Below are 19488 nucleotides of genomic sequence, written 5' to 3'. Positions count from 1 at the left end.
TCAGCTGCACTTTTCTTCCAATTAAAGCAGAAAATTAAAACCTCCCGCAAATGCTGCTTGGTTAGCACAAAATTCAACATTTCGAACACAGTAAAAATCAAGATTTTTGTATGAAACTCAAAGCGATATAAACTGAATATTATTAGCAGATGTCTAACCTCTCTGAAACCGCCAAAATCTGCTGTCACTATGAACCATTCACAACAATAAAGTCTGCTATAAATGGTATAATTATCTGAATAACAAATTAAGCGGAGTCTATCCGGAATTTATAATATGCTGACTCAACGAGACGTTACGTCATACGCTTGCGTCTTTAAAATAAAATAAAGGCTTGTTATTCCGGTGACCACCTTGAGAATAGCGAATTGAATTATTCGCGATGATAAGAAATTATATCTGTGAAATTTACAAACGCTATTATCTCACTCGATCATCTAATCGATTATGTTTTCTTTCTTATCTCGGTTATTTCGCCATTCTTATTTTCTAATTAACTTACTAAGAGCATAATAACATTCTGGAATTACGTTTAGCTTGTTATTTTTATCACTTATTAATTTTATTAATCATTGCCGCATAAGAAATTACACACTGGAAGTCATGTGGGAAATTTATCGTTCAATAATTCTGTTAATAGTTATTTATTCAAGAAACAAGATGCGGATCTGCTTGAGCGTGCAAATTTATGCATTACACAGGACGTCGACCGTGATAGTATGCGCATAAAACTTTTCGCAGAAAACGTCCGTCCCAATTCCGATCCATTCTGATAAGCGCTTGCTTCGAAAGCGATAATTCATTATTAAACAGCTACCGTGACCGATACATCATAATCACTCAAGTGACGCATTTGATTATTTTGCAGGAATGCGATTCGCGTTGCTGCAAATCAAGATAGGGATAATATCGTTCCTCAAGGATCACCAGGTCGAGATTTGCGACAAATCGATCGTGCCAATAAAATTCAGCAGACGGAGTCTCGTGACCACAAGCGAGAAGGGATTTTGGCTCGCCATTACTCCAGTTTCCTAAATCTGTAGATTTAAAAAAAAAGCATTTCTTTTAAGGTATTAAAATATTTAATGCCGAGAAAAAATGGTATAATTGGTCAGATGCAAATATGTATAATTATGGAAAGATCTAATAACATATGTAATTTTATATGTGATTTTACATGATCATAATATTACATGTTATCAGATCTTTTCATAACTAATTATATATATTTACATTTGACCATATTATACCATTTTTTCTCGGGATATTAAATTTAATATATTTTATGTATAAAATTGTGCTATGATATATAAACGTGCTTAATTCGGCAAAGATGGAATATCAGCTGACATTTGTTTTGTATAAATTGATTAGAATTTTTATTTATTAAGTGGCTCGTTTACTTATAAGTAAATTTAGTTTCTATCGTTTTTTTTTGAGAGACCTCGTTATTTTATGCTGTAAATTCTAAAAGCGGCTTTAATTTTCTATGAAAATAGCGTTCTTTTTATTTTTGTATTTATAAAAAATATATTTATATATATGTGCTACGATTTTAAATACTGCGTTATTAAAATAAATTTTATTGTACGTAACACACGCAAATGTTATACTTAATCTGCTAATATAGAACAGTAGTAAACATTTTTATCTTACTATGTAACTATTTTTTAAATAGAGATAAGCTTCTCAATATTGTCGATACAACTTCGTAGTGGATCACCTAATATAAACAAATAGATTGTAAGTTACAAGCATAGCTACGTATTGCTATGCGCTCGTATATACAAGAGGAGATATAGATAGTCTGTCGCGACGTGCTATGAAAACGGAACTCCTAACTGTTCGCAATCCTACGCACTCCATAAATTGAATCGGCTGTAATCAAATAAGGCTCGTTGGTGGAACGACTAATCGGAGCGCGCGGTACGAAGATCCAACTGCGCATTTACTTGTTAGAGACACTTTCAATAATAATAATCTTTTTTGTAATGATGCATTTGTCGACATTGTTCACGGCCACGAACGCCTCATCGCGTCTAAAACATCTGTGCAATCTTTTTTAAGCGACAATTATAATGCATAAATAATCTAAGAATAATGTGTACGATCCAAATTGTTTGAAATTAATGTAATATCAATGTGTTAAAACATTTTTAGTGCACAAATTTTAGAAACAACGAAGCGGGGACCGTATGATGCCCTTTTCTACTCGAATTGAGTATTTCGCAGTCAATGCATTCGACGCGCATGTGCGAAAAAAGCGTGGCGGACCCGTTAATCGAGCGAGAGGAAAGACGGAGGGAAAGAAAAACAGACAGAGAAAGAACAAGAGCGAGAAACGCGTTTCGAAAGCACCTGTCAGCAAAACGTTTCCTTGGGAATAATGCCACGGTGAGCAGTCCACCAATTTTAAGAATCTTACATACGCGTGTTGCACATGACGGAAGTGATAACGCGGCCTTTTAAACGCAGTCGCCACGCATTATCGCGTAGCTCCTGTTCTTATCGCTGCACGCGTGTTATACATTACATTCGTGCTCAGTAGCGTACGTATCGCTCAGGCATTCTGGAGTCCGTGAGTCCCGAGGGAGATCCGTTTTGCCCGATTCCGTCCGCGAGATTCCCACGGTAATGTTTACAAGATGCCACAAAGCAACTCGGTCGAAGTGCACAATAATCGATAGATGCTCCTAAAACTGGCTCCCTCAAGCAGAATGATTGTTCACTTTGCTATATAACAAGCAGAAGTCTTCAAGTGTTATTACATCTCTCTGTATAGGTTAGAATGTGATTTATTATGTGCTGACGTGCTTCTATTTGGGTGATATTGAATGTACATTTGTGTATGTGTGTGTATATGTATGTGTATGTGTATGACATTACATTATTGGAGTAATGTTGCTCTAATGATAAATGTAACATTCTAAATATATGGTTCAATGCTACAAGTATACTAAATGCAATTTTGCACTGTTTCTAGATGTCACGTAGGAGTGCCTGCGACCAAAGGACTGCGGTGGTTGACCATGAAAGACAGTTTCAGGAAGACTTGGAACGGGCTCAAGCCCTCAGTTTGGAAAGTTTGGCCTTAGAAAGATTTAGATTACAGAAGTTGGAGTCACAGTTTAATAATGTACAACAATCTTGCACTGCACAAAACAATGTATGCAATACAAACAGTACATCAGAATCAGATGGCTCGCAGGGAGAAAGGTAAATATTTATCAACACTCAATGTTTCTGATTTTAATCATTAATTACTCTTAATTGTACAAAATATATTATACTTGATAATATTTATTGACTTATGATCATTTTTATCTAAATAAAAACATATCGTTATTATGTGAAAGTAAAGTTAAATAATCTATTGTATGTGGTATGTACAGATCCCAGTGCAGAAGTCGACCAAGACCAGGATCCATTAACACAAATCAAAAGAGTACTGCAATATTAGCACCACCTCCAATACCATGTAGGAGAAATTCGACAACTACTGTAGCAGGTCAAGATGTTACTGATTTAATCAACTTTACAAGCCCTGTGAAGCAGGATAATCTGGCCGAATACTGTTCAGCACCACCTCCACCACCACCGTAATAAATATATTTAATTAAAGCAATTTTTTAATAAAATTGTCAGTATTTATCAATGCTTTTTTTGGAATTATTTTATTTTATTTGTATATTTGATAAGTGTATCTATATTTTAATTTTGATATGTCTGTCAAGTTATTTTTCTTTAATTGAATTTGTCATCATATTTTACTTTTGCATAAAATATTATACTAACATGAAAAATGTTTTATTGCAGGAAAGCACCAGTAGAACCTAAATGGGATACACATCCATCTTTATTGAAGAAACAATCAAGAGTATCTCGAAGTAATAGTTCAGTTGGTGCATATCATTCCAGAGATTTCAGATATCATTCTCTTTCTCCAGGCCCCCGATCTTCCACAGCACCATGTACGCCAGGAACACCTGGAACGCCAGGAATTAGTCCTGTAATGTCAAGAGCTAGTAGTGTTAGCAACAATGTACCTGATATTGCACCACAGGTAATAAAGATTTCTACATTATCCTCTGAAATTAACATTCTCAATCCGTAAAGATATTTTTTTTTTTTTTTATCAATATGATCCTTCTGAATACGGATTAATATATAAGAAAGTTTTGTTAAAACACAGTTTCTTTACAGCCTGCATGGAAATCTATGATCTTTAAATATTTTTTCTTTGGACAGGTATCTTACATCTGAAAAGTGTTTATTTTTTTTATACTATACTATTAGTGATATAATTTTTTTTATATAAACTGCAATCAATGCTTTAACACATTTCTAGTATATGCAAAGATATTTGCATTACATACACTTGCTAGCTAGCGAAAAATATACATCAATGCATGGCCTATATGAAGTTAGCCCCCCATTTTTCGATTTTGAATATTTTTTTAGTTGTTCTAGGTTGTTCTACGTTTGTTCTATATTGTTCCAAAGTTATGAGCAAAAAAATCGAAAAACATGACGGGCAAAGCAAAAAAACGATTTATTTTTGTGGCCACCCATTTTTTAAAAAATTCAAATTTTTTTGCTGTTCTGGATTGTTCTAATTGTTCTAAACATTGTTCTAAAATATTAATATCCTTAAAAAAGAATTTAAAAAGATATAGCAAAAAATAGCATTAAGCGTCCAAATAGTATTTTTACATTTATCGCTATTATTATATTATGTTTTGACACCAAATTACATATTTAAGCTAAAAACGAATAGAACAACCCAGAACAACTCTCAGTTTCACCAGAACAATCATATAAAAGGCACTTTACTCTTGAAGGTAGAGAATTATTTTGTCTTTTTCGACCGATAATGTTACATCAGCGACACTAAAACCTAGAACAATGAGAAATAGACACAGAACAATCCGGAACAACTCTCAGTTTTGTCAGAACAAACGTTTAAAGAGCACTTTACTCTTGAAGGTAGAGAATTATTTTGTCTTTTTCGACCGATAATATTACATCAGCGACACTAAAACCTAGAACAATGAGAAATAGACACAGAACAATCCGGAACAACTCTCAGTTTTGTCAGAACAAACGTTTAAAGAGCACTTTACTCTTGAAGGTAGAGAATTATTTTGTCTTTTTCGACCGATAATATTACATCAGCGACACTAAAACCTAGAACAATGAGAAATAGACACAGAACAATCCGGAACAACTCTCAGTTTTGTCAGAACAAACGTTTAAAGAGCACTTTACTCTTGAAGATAGAGAATTATTTTGTCTTTTTCGACCGATAATGTTACATCAGCGACACTAAAACCTAGAACAATGAGAAATAGACACAGAACAATCCGGAGCAACTCTCAGTTTTGTCAGAACAAACGTTTAAAGAGCACTTTACTCTTGAAGGTAGAGAATTATTTTGTCTTTTTCGACCGATAATATTACATCAGCGACACTAAAACCTAGAACAATGAGAAATAGACACAGAACAATCCGGAACAACTCTCAGTTTTGTCAGAACAAACGTTTAAAGAGCACTTTACTCTTGAAGATAGAGAATTATTTTGTCTTTTTCGACCGATAATGTTACATCAGCGACACTAAAACCTAGAACAATGAGAAATAGACACAGAACAATCCGGAGCAACTCTCAGTTTTGTCAGAACAAACGTTTAAAGAGCACTTTACTCTTGAAGGTAGAGAATTATTTTGTCTTTTTCGACCGATAATATTACATCAGCGACACTAAAACCTAGAACAATGAGAAATAGACACAGAACAATCCGGAACAACTCTCAGTTTTGTCAGAACAAACGTTTAAAGAGCACTTTACTCTTGAAGATAGAGAATTATTTTGTCTTTTTCGACCGATAATGTTACATCAGCGACACTAAAACCTAGAACAATGAGAAATAGACACAGAACAATCCGGAGCAACTCTCAGTTTTGTCAGAACAAACGTTTAAAGAGCACTTTACTCTTGAAGATAGAGAATTATTTTGTCTTTTTCGACCGATAATGTTACATCAGCGACACTAAAACCTAGAACAATGAGAAATAGACACAGAACAATCCGGAGCAACTCTTAGTTTTGTCAGAACAAACGTTTAAAGAGCACTTTACTCTTGAAGGTAGAGAATTATTTTGTCTTTTTCGACCGATAATATTACATCAGCGACACTAAAACCTAGAACAATGAGAAATAGACACAGAACAATCCGGAACAACTCTCAGTTTTGTCAGAACAAACGTTTAAAGAGCACTTTACTCTTGAAGATAGAGAATTATTTTGTCTTTTTCGACCGATAATGTTACATCAGTAAAACTGTTACATCATAAAAACCAGTACATATTATGAATAATATAGAAATAAACCTAGAAGTATATGTATATAAATAAAAACTTAAAAATTTATACAATATATATATATATATATATATATAATAATTTTGCGGTTATAGATAATATAAACTCCAAAACCTTAAAATTATAAAAACTATAAAACTTAAAACTATAAAAAAATTTTTTTTAATTTGAAAACATTAAAAACAATTAAAAAACATTTTAAAAAATAAAAAATATTAAAACTAAAAAAAATTACAAAAACAATTTTTATAGAAAAAAAATCTTACAATTTTAATCAATTGTAGAAAAATTGGAATTGGAATTTAATTATATATACACGTACAAGACCTTAAGCGTGAGAGGTAAGAAAACTCACTTTAATCAAGCATTCCAAAAAGAATCTGGATCATTGATCTAAAGACGCATAAAATTAAAAGTTAAACATTTAATTTAAAGTAATGTAAAGTAAAATATCTTGGAAACTATACGTTTTTTAAAACAAAAAAAAAAGAAAAAATGTCATAAATATTTATATTCAAGAATGTCTTTTATATATTTCTAGTGTCGTTAATGCGACGTTATCAGTAAAAAAAAAAAAACTATCTCCAAGAGTAAAGTGCTCTTTAAACGTTTGTTCTGACAAAACTGAGAGTTGTTCCGGATTGTTCTGTGTCTATTTCTCATTGTTCTAGGTTTTAGTGTCGCTGATGTAACATTATCGGTCGAAAAAGACAAAATAATTCTCTATCTTCAAGAGTAAAGTGCTCTTTAAACGTTTTTTCTGACAAAACTAAGAGTTGTTCCGGATTGTTCTGTGTCTATTTCTCATTGTTCTAGGTTTTAATGTCGCTGATGTAACATTATCGGTCGAAAAAGACAAAATAATTCTCTACCTTCAAGAGTAAAGTGCTCTTTAAACGTTTGTTCTGACAAAACTGAGAGTTGCTCTGGATTGTTCTGTGTCTATTTCTCATTGTTCTAGGTTTTAGTGTCGCTGATGTAACATTATCGGTCGAAAAAGACAAAATAATTCTCTATCTTCAAGAGTAAAGTGCTCTTTAAACGTTTGTTCTGACAAAACTGAGAGTTGTTCCGGATTGTTCTGTGTCTATTTCTCATTGTTCTAGGTTTTAGTGTCGCTGATGTAACATTATCGGTCGAAAAAGATAAAATAATTCTCTACCTTCAAGAGTAAAGTGCCTTTTATATGTTTGTTCTGGTGAAACTGAGAGTTGTTCTGGGTTGTTCTATTCGTTTTTAGCTTAAATATGTAATTTGGTGTCAAAACATAATATAATAATAGCGATAAATGTAAAAATACTATTTGGACGCTTAATGCTATTTTTTGCTATATCTTTTTAAATTCTTTTTTAGGGGGATTAATATTTTAGAACAATGTTTAGAACAATTAGAACAATCCAGAACAGCAAAAAAATTTGAATTTTTTAAAAAATGGGTGGCCACAAAAATAAATCGTTTTTTTGCTTTTCCCGTCATGTTTTTTGATTTTTTTGCTCATAACTTTGGAACAATATAGAACAAACGTAGAACAACCTGGAACAACTAAAAAAATATTCAAAATCGAAAAATGGGGGGCTAACTTCATATAGGCCAATGCATGACGAAAACGAAATCACCTGGAATGTTATCTTAAATGTTGCATTTCTTTTTTAGATTCCTCCATTGCCTATGAATTATAGACCAACCGTTACACCTGCCATATGTGCTCCATCAGCATCGGCGTTCTCTAAGGATGATGAACAGTTGAACGTATTAAAAGTGATAGAGAAAAAACCAAATAGCAATCTTATAGATTTAAATAGTTTTGAGCACATAGAGGACAAGCCAAATGCGCGAGTTAGTGTATTGGAGGCGTTTGATCCTTTACTTATTAAGACTGACTGTGGACATGATTCAACGCAAGAACACAAAAATGGTAAACTGTCGAATATCATTTAACACATTAATATTTTTCACGTTGATTTTACATTTATTTATACTTTTATTTATACCGCATGGATTGACTCATTATCGAATTTATTATATATGTTTTTGTAAGATATACATATATATTTGCAAAAGTGGAGATTGCTGTGCCACATAAATCATCAACAATTCATTAACATGATAACATTATACGTGATAATTATACATCAATTAATATTATGAAATTTTATAATAATTTCTCCTAATAACGATAATATCGAGCAATCTAAACACAAAGTTCAGTATAAACTGGCTTACGCGGCACAAAACTTGTTAATAAATTATAGTGTTGTACAAAATAATGTAATTTTTAACGGAAAAATGTTTGTTATGTAAGTAGATTTTGTTATTTTGTTCTTATTATGTATCAATTTTTACAGATTCACAGTCGCAGGTTAGTGGCAGTGTATACGATCCATTCGATCCGTTTGATTACATGTACAGTACAAACGAAAGCGTCAACTCGGATCCGGTTTACGCCGCTGTGGAGAAATCTGCAAAATCGCCAGCCTTGTCGCCAGCCGCACCACCTCCATTGCCTCCTCGAAATTCGGCTGCATGGAATACCATAGAAAGACGGAAAACTTCTTTAGATCGTCGAGTGAGTTTCGAAAATAGTTGTTTTTCTTCTTTTTTTACGAAATAATCATTATACTTTAATATATTATTTACAGCAAAAGCATCAAACGCGATTATACGAAAATGTAAGAGTTAAGAAAACTAGATCATCTCTTCATGATTGTGATCTGAAAGCGTTTCACGAAATGATAAAATCTATACGAGGTTAGTGGAAAACAATGTTTTAGCGGGCACATTTTAAATAATTTATCTTTTCATTGTTTATAATTCAATTTCATCTGAAATAATTCAAGGCGAGTTTCCGTTTAATGATCCTGGTACAAATATTGGATACGTTGTCAGTCCAATGATGGAGAACTTGTATCCAGACGGTACAAGTATAAAATTAGTAGTTCATCCGCAATTAGTTAATAACGACAAAGATCCTGCACAATCTATTTCTTTCACTTGTAATGGTAAGTTGCAAGAATTTGTTTTAAAATCTTAACGATTGCATCATATATTAATTGAAATATTATGTTGCAGTGAACTGCAGCGTGGAGCACGTTATTTTGAATGTCGCCTGTTCCTTGGAGGACGAAGATACAGTGAATGTAGAAAAGTATTGTTTGAGAGTATGGGGACTAGCTGAATACCTGGCACCTAACACGACTTTAGCACAATACGAATACATACATCAGTGCATCAAATTAGAAAAAGATATCGAGTTAGCTGTAATGAGCAGGGCACAAATTAAGCAATCCATCGCACGAACAGTCAGTATCATGCCGCTACTTAAACATTCGGCTACATTTAAATACTCATGCTACCGTTTCTTCTCCAGCTGCAAGATGACAATCGTGATCAGTGTCTAAGATTAGAAGATATTCTACCGAATGAACCCTCGCAGCCTATTTCATATGATACATTAATTATTTTATTAGGTATAACTCTAGCATATACAAAAATATGCCTTTCTTGTCGTACATTTGTATAAATGTTCTACTTTGTTTATCACAGAGACAGTAGAGAAAGAAATGGAACGCGTGGAGACCGCGGCGCAACAATTGGCAACCACCAATCAAGGTTCTGCTTTACTACCTCAACTTCAACCGCACGGCGTAGTACAAGCTGTAAAAGCAGTGTGTGCCTTAATGGGAAGTATTGAGACGGTCGAAACCACGGAGGCCGTCGACAACTTCGTAAACGCTTGCTGCCAATTTCTACCACAAGCTCACACAGCTAACATAGAATGCAAGAAACCAGAGATCATACACGAGGATGGCGATTACGCTGTAGTCACTCTGAGAAAAAAGTTCCCCGATGTGATTTCCTCCCATTGTCACAAAATTCGCGATGCTATCCAAGAACTCGTCGAGACGTACTGTCATGCGTTTAGAGTCGATTTTCAGCTGAGCAGCAAAGGCGAATTTCCGACAAGTAAGAGAATTGATTCTTTCGTAAAAAGTACTTTGTAGAAATACGTTCGTAATTTATTTCCATTGAATAGATACGCTGATTTCGTCAGAGGTAATTGATACTATTCTGGTGCGCGTTGGGGCTCTGCACAGGCTACCAACCTCGTGGAAACACGATGATTATATAGTGGCAGCTCAAATCTTCCATGGAACCAGACCGGTCGGGAATCCAGTTTTGTCGGAGCCGATGACTGTCAGTACAAACTATCATCCGCGGATTTTATTTAACTCATGGTAAGCGCAAACACGCATTTGCAACGTCTTTCTGACGTCAGATAAATGTAACATAAATGATATGTCTTTTAAGGTTGGAATTTCACGGAATAAGTGTGTGTCAAGTACCAAGAGAAGCCAGACTCGTGCTAGTTCTTTACGGACGAACGTTGCAACCCGCAGAGCACGAGTCAAATTCATCCGCAGAGAACGCAATGCAGAAGGAAGAGCTCGGATGGGGTGCCATACAGTTCTTCGATTACGACGGGTAAGAGACGAATAATTTGCCGCATCTCAAAAATTGCTCCTCATCCAGCTTTTTCTCTCCGATGAGATGTTACATTGTCACATACGTTTCTTTGCGTCATACGCACACTTTTATGTATCTTCATTTTAATTATAGCGTTATGAGCCAAGGGAGTTTTTTTCTGTCCCTTTGGCCAGCCCTTGCAGACAAACGATTAGGTCCGGCGCCAGCGCCTGGAATTCACCCGCGCGGCGACACGCATCCCATTATCGGAGTAGAACTACCAGATTACGGTGGAAAGGTGTTGTTCCCCACGGAATTGAGAGATTACGATGTGGAGTCGTTAGATTTTAATTCGTTAGATCAGAACACGCAGGAGCTATTAATAGATATCACGCAGCAGGATACATTTTCGAGGTACGCTCTAAATGGCATGACAATTATAAATAAAAATAGACTCGAGACTCTTTTACTGTACTTTGCAAAAGCTGATTCTTGTTCTTTTTCTAGACCGCCCGTCGACGAACGGGAAATTTTATGGGAGAAAAGACATTACTTACACGACAGACCCGAAGCTCTACCTAAAGTATTATTAGCTGCGCACAGTTGGGATTGGGCGTGCTTACCGGACTTACACGCGTCGCTCCGAGTCTGGAGTCCACTGCCTCCAGTGCAAGCCTTACAATTACTTTTACCATGGTATTATATATTTTATAGAAATTATTTCTCTATTTGTCATCCACGCAGATGTGTCTCGCAAATTACCGCATTTCTTCTTACAGTTTCCCAGATATGAAAGTCAGAGAGATGGCAGTTGAATGGATCCGCGAGCTGAGCAACGATGAACTCGTCGATTATCTGCCGCAGCTACTTCAAGCAATGAAACACGAGACGTACGAAGCCTCACCTCTGACTCGGTTCTTGTTAGAGCGTGCCTTACTTTCACCGAGAGTGGCCCATCACATCTACTGGTTGCTAACTCAAGCGCTGCCGGGACAAAGTCCCCAGGTACAGGTTGGATCATCGGCGTTGGTAACATTATTAATAGCTTGCGCATCCACTGAGCGTTAATAAGATATTAATCGGACTGGGAAATCACTTATTTTTGTATTAGGTGTAAAAATAAATTTTGTTTTTTTTTTTTGGATGTCGCCGTGATAGAAATTTAGCAGCTTTGAATCAATAAAGACATCGAAAGTCAGAAAGAATTTATTTCTACACCTAAGCATGTAAAAGTAGTAGCTGCTTTATGCAATTCATATCATCAACATAAATATTATAAAAATAGGCGCATTATTAATAAAGTGCATTTGTTTTTTTAGAATTCTTCTGAAATTACCGCGGAAGATGACAAAGCTATCAGTTACGCTCGCTATCACCGAAGATTGCAGTTAATGTTAAGAGCGTTGCTGGCTGTTATTGGAGATGCACTGAGAAAGAGTTTTCTCACTCAACAATTACTTGTTAAAGTATGTTTTTACGTTTCAATTATTTAACGAGAAAGAAAGAATGTAACCAGGAAGACCAGATACTTCAAGTCGCATCTTTTTACAGAACCTGCACGAAGTAGCTGAAAATATTAAAATTGTGAAGGATTCGTTACGAGTGGAAACGCTTAAAAACGGCTTACAAAATATACACTGCCAGTTAATGGAGGATGACGGCACATGCTTGCCACTGTCTCCCAGTAAGCTGGTGTTCGGTATCAACGTACAGACATGTGCCTATTTCCAATCGTTCACTCTCCCGTTGAAAATTAACTTTCTCAGTTGCGACAATGTGATAAGTCCGGCGATCTTCAAGGTATACATTTCCGAAATAATCCACAATTATCAAAGTCGTTTCACGTGAAAACGTATTCAATGTCTGCACGAATCGTATTTTCTGCCTCTCAGGTTGGCGACGACTTACAGCAAGATATGTTGACTCTCCAAATGGTTCGCATTATGGACAAACTGTGGTTGAAGGAAGGCCTCGATCTGAAAATGGTCACTTTCGCCTGTGTGCCCACTGGCCACAAACGCGGAATGATAGAAATGGTAACGAATGCAGAGACATTGCGGAGGATCCAAGTTGAATTCGGGCTAACCGGGTCGTTTAAGGATCGACCGATCGCTGAGTGGTTAGCCAAGCACAATCCTTCGGAACTGGAGTACGAGAGAGCGGTGGAAAATTTCACCGCGTCTTGTGCCGGCTATAGCGTTGCCACTTACATTTTAGGAATTTGTGATAGACATAACGATAACATTATGCTGAAAACGTCAGGTCATTTGTTTCACATTGACTTCGGAAAGTTCCTTGGTGATGCACAAATGTTTGGAAACTTCAAGAGGTGAGCATACACAATTTTTTTTATGGTTTATTAATCGTTAGTGATACATATTTTTATATTTCTATTTTAATTAAAGCGATACAGCTATGTGTAATATCTTGTGCGTTATATTTTTAATCAGAGACAGAACACCATTTGTGCTGACATCGGATATGGCGTATGTTATAAATGGAGGAGTTAAACCGTCAGCGAAGTTTCACCACTTCGTGGATTTGTGCTGTCAAGCTTTTAATATAGTGCGGAAACATGGAAATCTAATTCTTCATCTTTTCGGATTGGTATGTTTTGTAATATTTATGTTGCGTAAAATAATTACACTGCATGCAAGTGCAACTTACAATCCAAATAATGTTCAATAAGATATATGCACTAATATATTTTTATAAATTCGTACTGCAACATTCTGAAATTTTATGATAACGCTTATGGGATATAAGTTGTCTTTCTCATGATTCTTTGTCTTTACAAAAGTAAAATTTAATTCTAAAAGTGTCATATATTTTCTTACATGAAATAACAATGAATGACAGTGTGCTAAACTGCTTTGTTTCTAACAGATTTTTCGTTAATTTATCAAAATTTATCACAATATTGTATCTAATATTTGTTATTAAGTTAAATAAATCATTTTGGAAAGATTTATTTTTAGTACGATCAAAACTGATACATATTCTAAATTAATTATTATTATAGATACGAGCGCATTTTATATAAATTTTACAAGGATTATATTGCACACATAGAATTGAAGTAAAAAACTCGAGTTATGTGGTCTGACACTCCATAATGAAAACAATATAACCGCAACGGAAGAACTTATCCGTGAACTTTATCAGAAAGCAGACCGCTATCGCAGCACAAACTATATACATGATGTAGCTAATTAGTGTTTATCACTCTTACAATATCGTGTGCTGCAGCAGTCTGAGTCAATTGTGTTAAGAGTGAAATACTGACAGTGAATAAATTTGACGAATTAATATTTCTATAGGCTATACGCTGATAAAAATAAGACTCGAACTTTATCGTTTCAATCATAAATCACCATGAATGACTTAATATCCCAAAAGAATCGCTTCAGTGATCTGCACAAGCAAAGTGTTATAACGCAAAAGTTGCACGACATCGAGATAAAGGATCATTTCAACAAGGCGAGAATGAACGAGTACACTATTTCGCAGATGACCTCCTCCGGTATTCCTGGAGTGACCATGGATGCAGTTAGTTACGTGCAGAAGGCTCTGCTTCCTGGACAAACGAATCCCGAAGCCGCGGCGACGTTCGCTCGGATGATAGAAAGTTCGTTGAAAAGCTGGTTTACGCAGTTTAACTTCTTTTTACATAATCTGGCGCAGCTCAGATTCTCCGGAGATCACAGCGAAGGGGAATTGTTATCCTTCATTCCGCGCACATATACGTGAGTTATTTTCTATCATTAAGTACTGTGATGGTTGATATAAAATTTTATTAAAAAAGTCGAAAAGTATAAAATATATATTTTCCTTGTTCGCCTTTTTTTTCAAAATCAACTTTGATGAACACATCCAATATTAAATGTAATCATACGTTTGTAATTATTTATACAATTAATACATGTATGTTTGTAGAATGCAACAGGAAGGTCAACTGACAAGCGTGCAAGTTCACGGATATCAAAAACGTTACGACCCGGAGAAATATTACATGTACATTTTACGGATACAGCGGAAAAACCAAGCAGATCCGACATACCTGTTCCGATCGTACAAAGAGTTTTGTGAATTCTACCAGAAGTTATGCATACATTTTCCACTTGCTAAAGTGACCAGGTAAAAAGCACATGTATGCTAGTCACATATCCTTTTCGTTATCATTGTTTCCTCTCAAACTTGTTTAATACAAGTGCTGCGGATTATAATAATCTTATACACTTATTCTAATACTAAAGACTATTATTGTTAACATTTTTTATATATAAACATATATATTATTGCGTATTTGTTTATGTATAATTAAAATTAAAGAATATTAATTCAAATATAGTACTTAAACTATATAAAAGCGAATAATAAGTGTATAAGAGAACGAAATGTACAAATTGGGACACAAAAATATCCATTTTTGTGCATTTTTATATACAACCATTTTCAAACATTTTTCCCTTGTTAAATCACTAGCTCGTTATCTGAACTGACACGATTCTTTGTATCTGAAACATTACTTTCATCTTTATTTATTTTATTCAATTCTTTCTTATCATGCGTTGATGATTCTCCATTTATGGTAGAATCTTTAGCAGAAGATTTCGCGTTTTCAACTGTATGATTACTTTCTTTGGAATCAATGCTTGATGATGATGATAATTGACTTGTAAGATCCGCTTTTGAATCATGTTGCATGCTTTTGTTATTAATACTTGCTGCTGGAACGTTGTGCTCAAAAACTTGTTCATTTGAAATCTCATTTTTCCGTGTTGTTGATGTAAACGATTCAACGTACGAAACTCTCCGATATAAACCGGTCATTACTGGAATTTTAGACGCCTTCTTCGTTATCTTTAGACGTGCTCGAAACCATTTGAAACCCATTTTCTTCTAGAATCTACTATTAGACCTTTAAAAATAATTTAGCCTGCATTACAGATTCAAATCGTTAAATTCTTAAATTATCTATTGATAACAATCTTATTTTTATAATATTAAAAAATATTAATCTAAATATTACGATAATATAAAAATTGTATGGGATTACTTACTTTTAAGAAAACAACTTTGATATATCGATAAATCACGGCTGAGTAGATCTTGAAAATATGATATATTTCTTGAATATAATTTATTTTCTGAAATTTAATATATATTATTCTCTTTTGCTAGAAACATATTATCAAATAACACACTTATTTGCATAATTATTATTGTTGAAAACAATTTACTTACAACACAGATGTATCAATGAAACTCATCACTCGTATTTGCTTCAGAAAAAAAAAATGTCAAGCGCATGTAAAATTCACAAGAAATTGAATTGCGATATAATCACATTTAACGCCAAAAATGTATATGATTGTACATTATCATAAATTTCGCAATATATCCTGAAAAATATGACAAAACGATATGTCACAAAATGTAGGACATCTCAAACACAAAAACTCAGCGCAAAATGTCGCACCTTTTGATATGTGTTATCTTCAGATTATCCGATATTAATCAGACATATCTCATATTCAACAACCTTGGTCACTCGATGATTAATTGCGATGAACGTGGCACAAAATTCATTAAAAGCAAATATCGCAGAAAAAAATTAATTAAAACAGCAACCCACTCAAATTGAAACACTGTTTAAGCTGACGATGTTACTATATAAAGATTTCTCAATACCGCTGCTGCTTAACGCGGTCGTTTGATATCAACTATATTATATATATATGCTGTTGTTTATTTTTAAAATGATATCGTCTTACGATACGTACGCTACTCTTACTTCGAGGCGCGAATGGGGGAATGTGTTTACGAATATGTCGGTCATTAGCATTCCAAAAATAAACAGAACTTAACTTCTCCGATTGTTTCGCAGTTTACCAAGTGGGATGAGCGTGGGACGCTCTAATATTAAACAAGTGGCTGATAAACGACGAGCTGATATAGAAAAATTCCTTGTAAGCCTATTTAAAATGGCACCCGAAATTTCCCAAAGCGATCTGGTGTACACTTTCTTCCATCCGCTGTTACGAGACCAACAGAATGCCGACATCCGTTTGCGTAAAGTCAAAGGTATATATTTTCATATATCTTGAACTTTTTAAATACATTTAAATTTGTATATATATGAGACTTGTGATTATAATTATTATAACACTCGGAAATGAAGACTTAAATTAAATGTAAATAAATGGAGTTGATTGAGGAAGTCTCGTTATATGCATGAAATATAATTTATTTAAAAAGCATTGTTTAATAATTAGCTCCGTTTTAATTGCGGATACTTGTGATAAAGTTTGCAATTTATGGAATAATATTAAAAGTGGTATTATTTTCATATACTAGTTGGAAACTGGTGGGCCGAGAAGAAAGTTAGAGACAACGTACAAAGCGGTCAGATCAAATTGTCTCTTCACTATACTCGCGGTACTTTATCCGTCATGGTTTGTCACGCTCGAGGACTCCCCAAAGTGGCGAACAGTCAAGAGCCGAATACGTATGTGAAGGTATATCTTAAACCCGATCCTACGAAGGCGACGAAACGGAAAACGAAAGTGGTGAAGAAGAATTGTTATCCGTCATTTATGGAAATGGTAAGATATAAATCGAGTTTCAACCAGCGATAAATATTGTTTAACTTAACGTAATAATTTTTTATCGAACTAGTTGGAGTATAGAATGCCGCTGGAAGTAATCAAAGAGAGAACACTCGAAGCAACGATATGGAATCACGATACTCTGCAGGAGAATGAATTTCTCGGTGGTATATGCTTACCACTCGGGCGTCTTGACTTGACGAATGAAACGATTGAATGGTTTCCACTAGGTAGTGTACGATGAAGCGAGTATAAAGACTGCCCTGGAGTATGAAGTCTCTTAATGCTCATAGATAATACTATTAGAACGTAGAAAACATATTCGGCACAACATATTAAAGCTTCTCTATCATGCACAGCCAAGTGCGATAATCACTGTGCTTATTCACGATACAAAGCTAAGTTTATACAGCTTTGTGCGTCTAGTGGAGGTTTGTTTCTTTAACGAAGTAATTTCAATAAGCGATAAGCATTAAAAACTATGTGATATTCAAAAGATAGCTATATACAAAAAGAGAGTCAACTTTTACAAAAGTTGATAAAAGAATAGTTTACATAATAATTATCTATGAAGTATTTAAATATGTATATGTCGAAATCTGCATAAGAAGGTATCACGAAGAAAAGAGAATGTTGCAAAAGATGAGGATTATATATCGTGTTTGCATAATCTTCTAATTATATTTTTTGACAGGAAATACCTGAAAAGATGAAAGAATTCAGCATGAATTTAATAGATTTACATCGGGATTTTACTCTTTTACAGACATTTTATATCACTTATTTATTTATATCACTTTTTACCGATTTTAAATCACCAAAATTGTAAATAGATTGAATATATTGATCAAGTGTATTGCACAATACGTAGTAATGAAATCATTTGTAATCTAATGAACTATCAAACTGAATTTCTACAAAGATATTTTATAGTCAAATGAAAATTTACAATTTTTATCATATATCTAGTTAAAAATTGAACTTTATATACAACATACATAGCAGGAATATGTTTCGTGAATTTCTATGATGTTATTTTATTATTAGAAGAAAAGTTTACATAACTGCCTGTCTATGTAATGGCCTCATTTATAACAAACGAACCTATAATATTAATGAAATTATGTAAATACATTATTAAATTTATGTAACAAATTATTTGTAATTAATATTTATTCTACATTTCTCCTACAAATTAATATAGAAATGTAGAATTCGGAATTTTTAGGCACTTAAAAAGCTTTGAAAATAGTTCTTGCTGTCTCCCTTTCTTCTTGTTATTCTTTTTCTATCTGAAAATTATAGGATGGAAAATTTTTATTTCAAAAAACTTCTATTTTAGATAAATTATTTTCTATTCCGTACAAATTTCTGGAATCCTCTATTCTTTGAAAATACTTGAATTTCAAGTTGCAAATTCTCTTTCCTTGAGTCTTTGATTTTTTTCTTCTTGGATTTATTTGCATTGAAATATGTTTTATTTTATAAATATTGTATTTGTTGAATATTTTTTTTTAATGAATTAAACACATCCACGTAATTAGTTTTGATTGTATTAAAAAATTAATAGTGCTAAAACAACTATTTCTTTAAACTCAAAAATTTATGTAAAATGATATTCAATCTGTAATATCTTTAATTTAATAATTTAGTACTATCTAGCAATAAAATCGGAATCTTCTTTCAATTTATTTAAATAATTAAAATTAATAAGTATCCTATATATAAAAGTATATAAATGATTAATACATTCACTGATATGTATCGTCTCACAACAAATATCAATTTTTATTAAAGTATATCACGAAGTAGGAAATCATATAATCGTCTGTGAAATAAATACCTACGAGGTACTCGCTATTATTTTTACTGATTGTATATTTTACTAAATGTGTTTGCTAATTTTACTTTTAAAATTAATATTCACATTTTACATGTGGCAATTAGATTTGGAGATATATTAAAAAATCATAGAAATATTTCTCATAAATTTAAATAAACTACCCCTTTATTATCTGCTGTTGACACTAGA

The 19488-nt window shown here is 33.6% G+C and overlaps 2 protein-coding genes and 1 long non-coding RNA gene across 13 annotated transcripts in view; 2 read left to right on the top strand and 1 right to left on the bottom strand.

Moving 5' to 3' along the window:
- LOC105678102 (probable cytochrome P450 6a14) overlaps positions 1 to 2303 on the top strand; it is a 15077-nt gene extending 12774 nt beyond the window's left edge. For 4 of the 6 annotated variants that reach the window (XM_067359516.1, XM_012377185.2, XM_012377159.2 and 1 more), the window contains one exon: positions 869 to 1759. In XM_067359516.1, the coding sequence (XP_067215617.1) occupies positions 869 to 1035 (167 nt within the window). In that variant the 3' untranslated portion in view covers positions 1036 to 1759. Of the gene's footprint in view, positions 1 to 868; positions 1760 to 2160 lie in introns of those variants that run through there. The other 2 variants (XM_067359518.1, XM_067359517.1) reach the window with 2 other exon arrangements.
- Positions 2236 to 19488, top strand: Pi3K68D (phosphatidylinositol-4-phosphate 3-kinase catalytic subunit Pi3K68D). 6 transcript variants are annotated; one of them, XM_067359511.1, is made up of 26 exons: positions 2236 to 2394; positions 2984 to 3216; positions 3393 to 3599; positions 3817 to 3887; positions 3948 to 4063; positions 8035 to 8296; positions 8727 to 8947; positions 9021 to 9129; positions 9219 to 9380; positions 9451 to 9680; positions 9749 to 9848; positions 9925 to 10344; positions 10415 to 10616; positions 10690 to 10863; positions 10999 to 11259; positions 11353 to 11541; positions 11625 to 11874; positions 12165 to 12311; positions 12397 to 12645; positions 12738 to 13174; positions 13296 to 13452; positions 14356 to 14591; positions 14782 to 14982; positions 16736 to 16932; positions 17206 to 17453; positions 17527 to 19488. In XM_067359511.1, exons 1-26 carry the CDS (start codon positions 2236 to 2238, stop codon positions 17698 to 17700), a joined length of 5412 nt encoding a protein of 1803 aa, XP_067215612.1. In that variant the 3' UTR covers positions 17701 to 19488. The 6 variants fall into 6 exon arrangements, with proteins under 6 accessions (XP_067215612.1, XP_012232487.1, XP_012232479.1 ...); XM_012377064.2 differs by having other exon boundaries at positions 3817 to 4063; positions 11625 to 11850; XM_012377056.2 differs by having other exon boundaries at positions 3817 to 4063; positions 11625 to 11856.
- On the bottom strand, positions 15907 to 16736 carry LOC105678126 (uncharacterized). Its single transcript, XR_010891287.1, has 3 exons — positions 16328 to 16736; positions 16093 to 16250; positions 15907 to 15995 (listed from the first exon to the last, which is right to left on the bottom strand). It is a non-coding gene; the product is annotated as an uncharacterized lncRNA (long non-coding RNA).

Source organism: Linepithema humile, chromosome 7 (assembly GCF_040581485.1).
Source record: "Linepithema humile isolate Giens D197 chromosome 7, Lhum_UNIL_v1.0, whole genome shotgun sequence".
NCBI lineage: Eukaryota > Metazoa > Arthropoda > Insecta > Hymenoptera > Formicidae > Linepithema > Linepithema humile.
Note: the sequence above shows the minus strand (reverse complement) of the source record. Positions and strands in the feature narration are given on the sequence as shown.

What these genes read in the sequence shown, in the direction of transcription:
- Pi3K68D (XM_067359510.1), top strand. Translation starts at nt 2,236, where the DNA reads ATGCATTCGACGCGCATGTGCGAAAAAAGCGTGGCGGACCCGTTAATC. An exon ending in TCCTTGGGAATAATGCCACG is followed by an intron (nt 2,395 to 2,983) that starts GTGAGCAGTCCA and finishes CACTGTTTCTAG; the next exon opens with ATGTCACGTAGGAGTGCCTG. An exon ending in TTCTTCATCTTTTCGGATTG is followed by an intron (nt 13,453 to 14,355) that starts GTATGTTTTGTA and finishes ACTATTTCGCAG; the next exon opens with ATGACCTCCTCCGGTATTCC.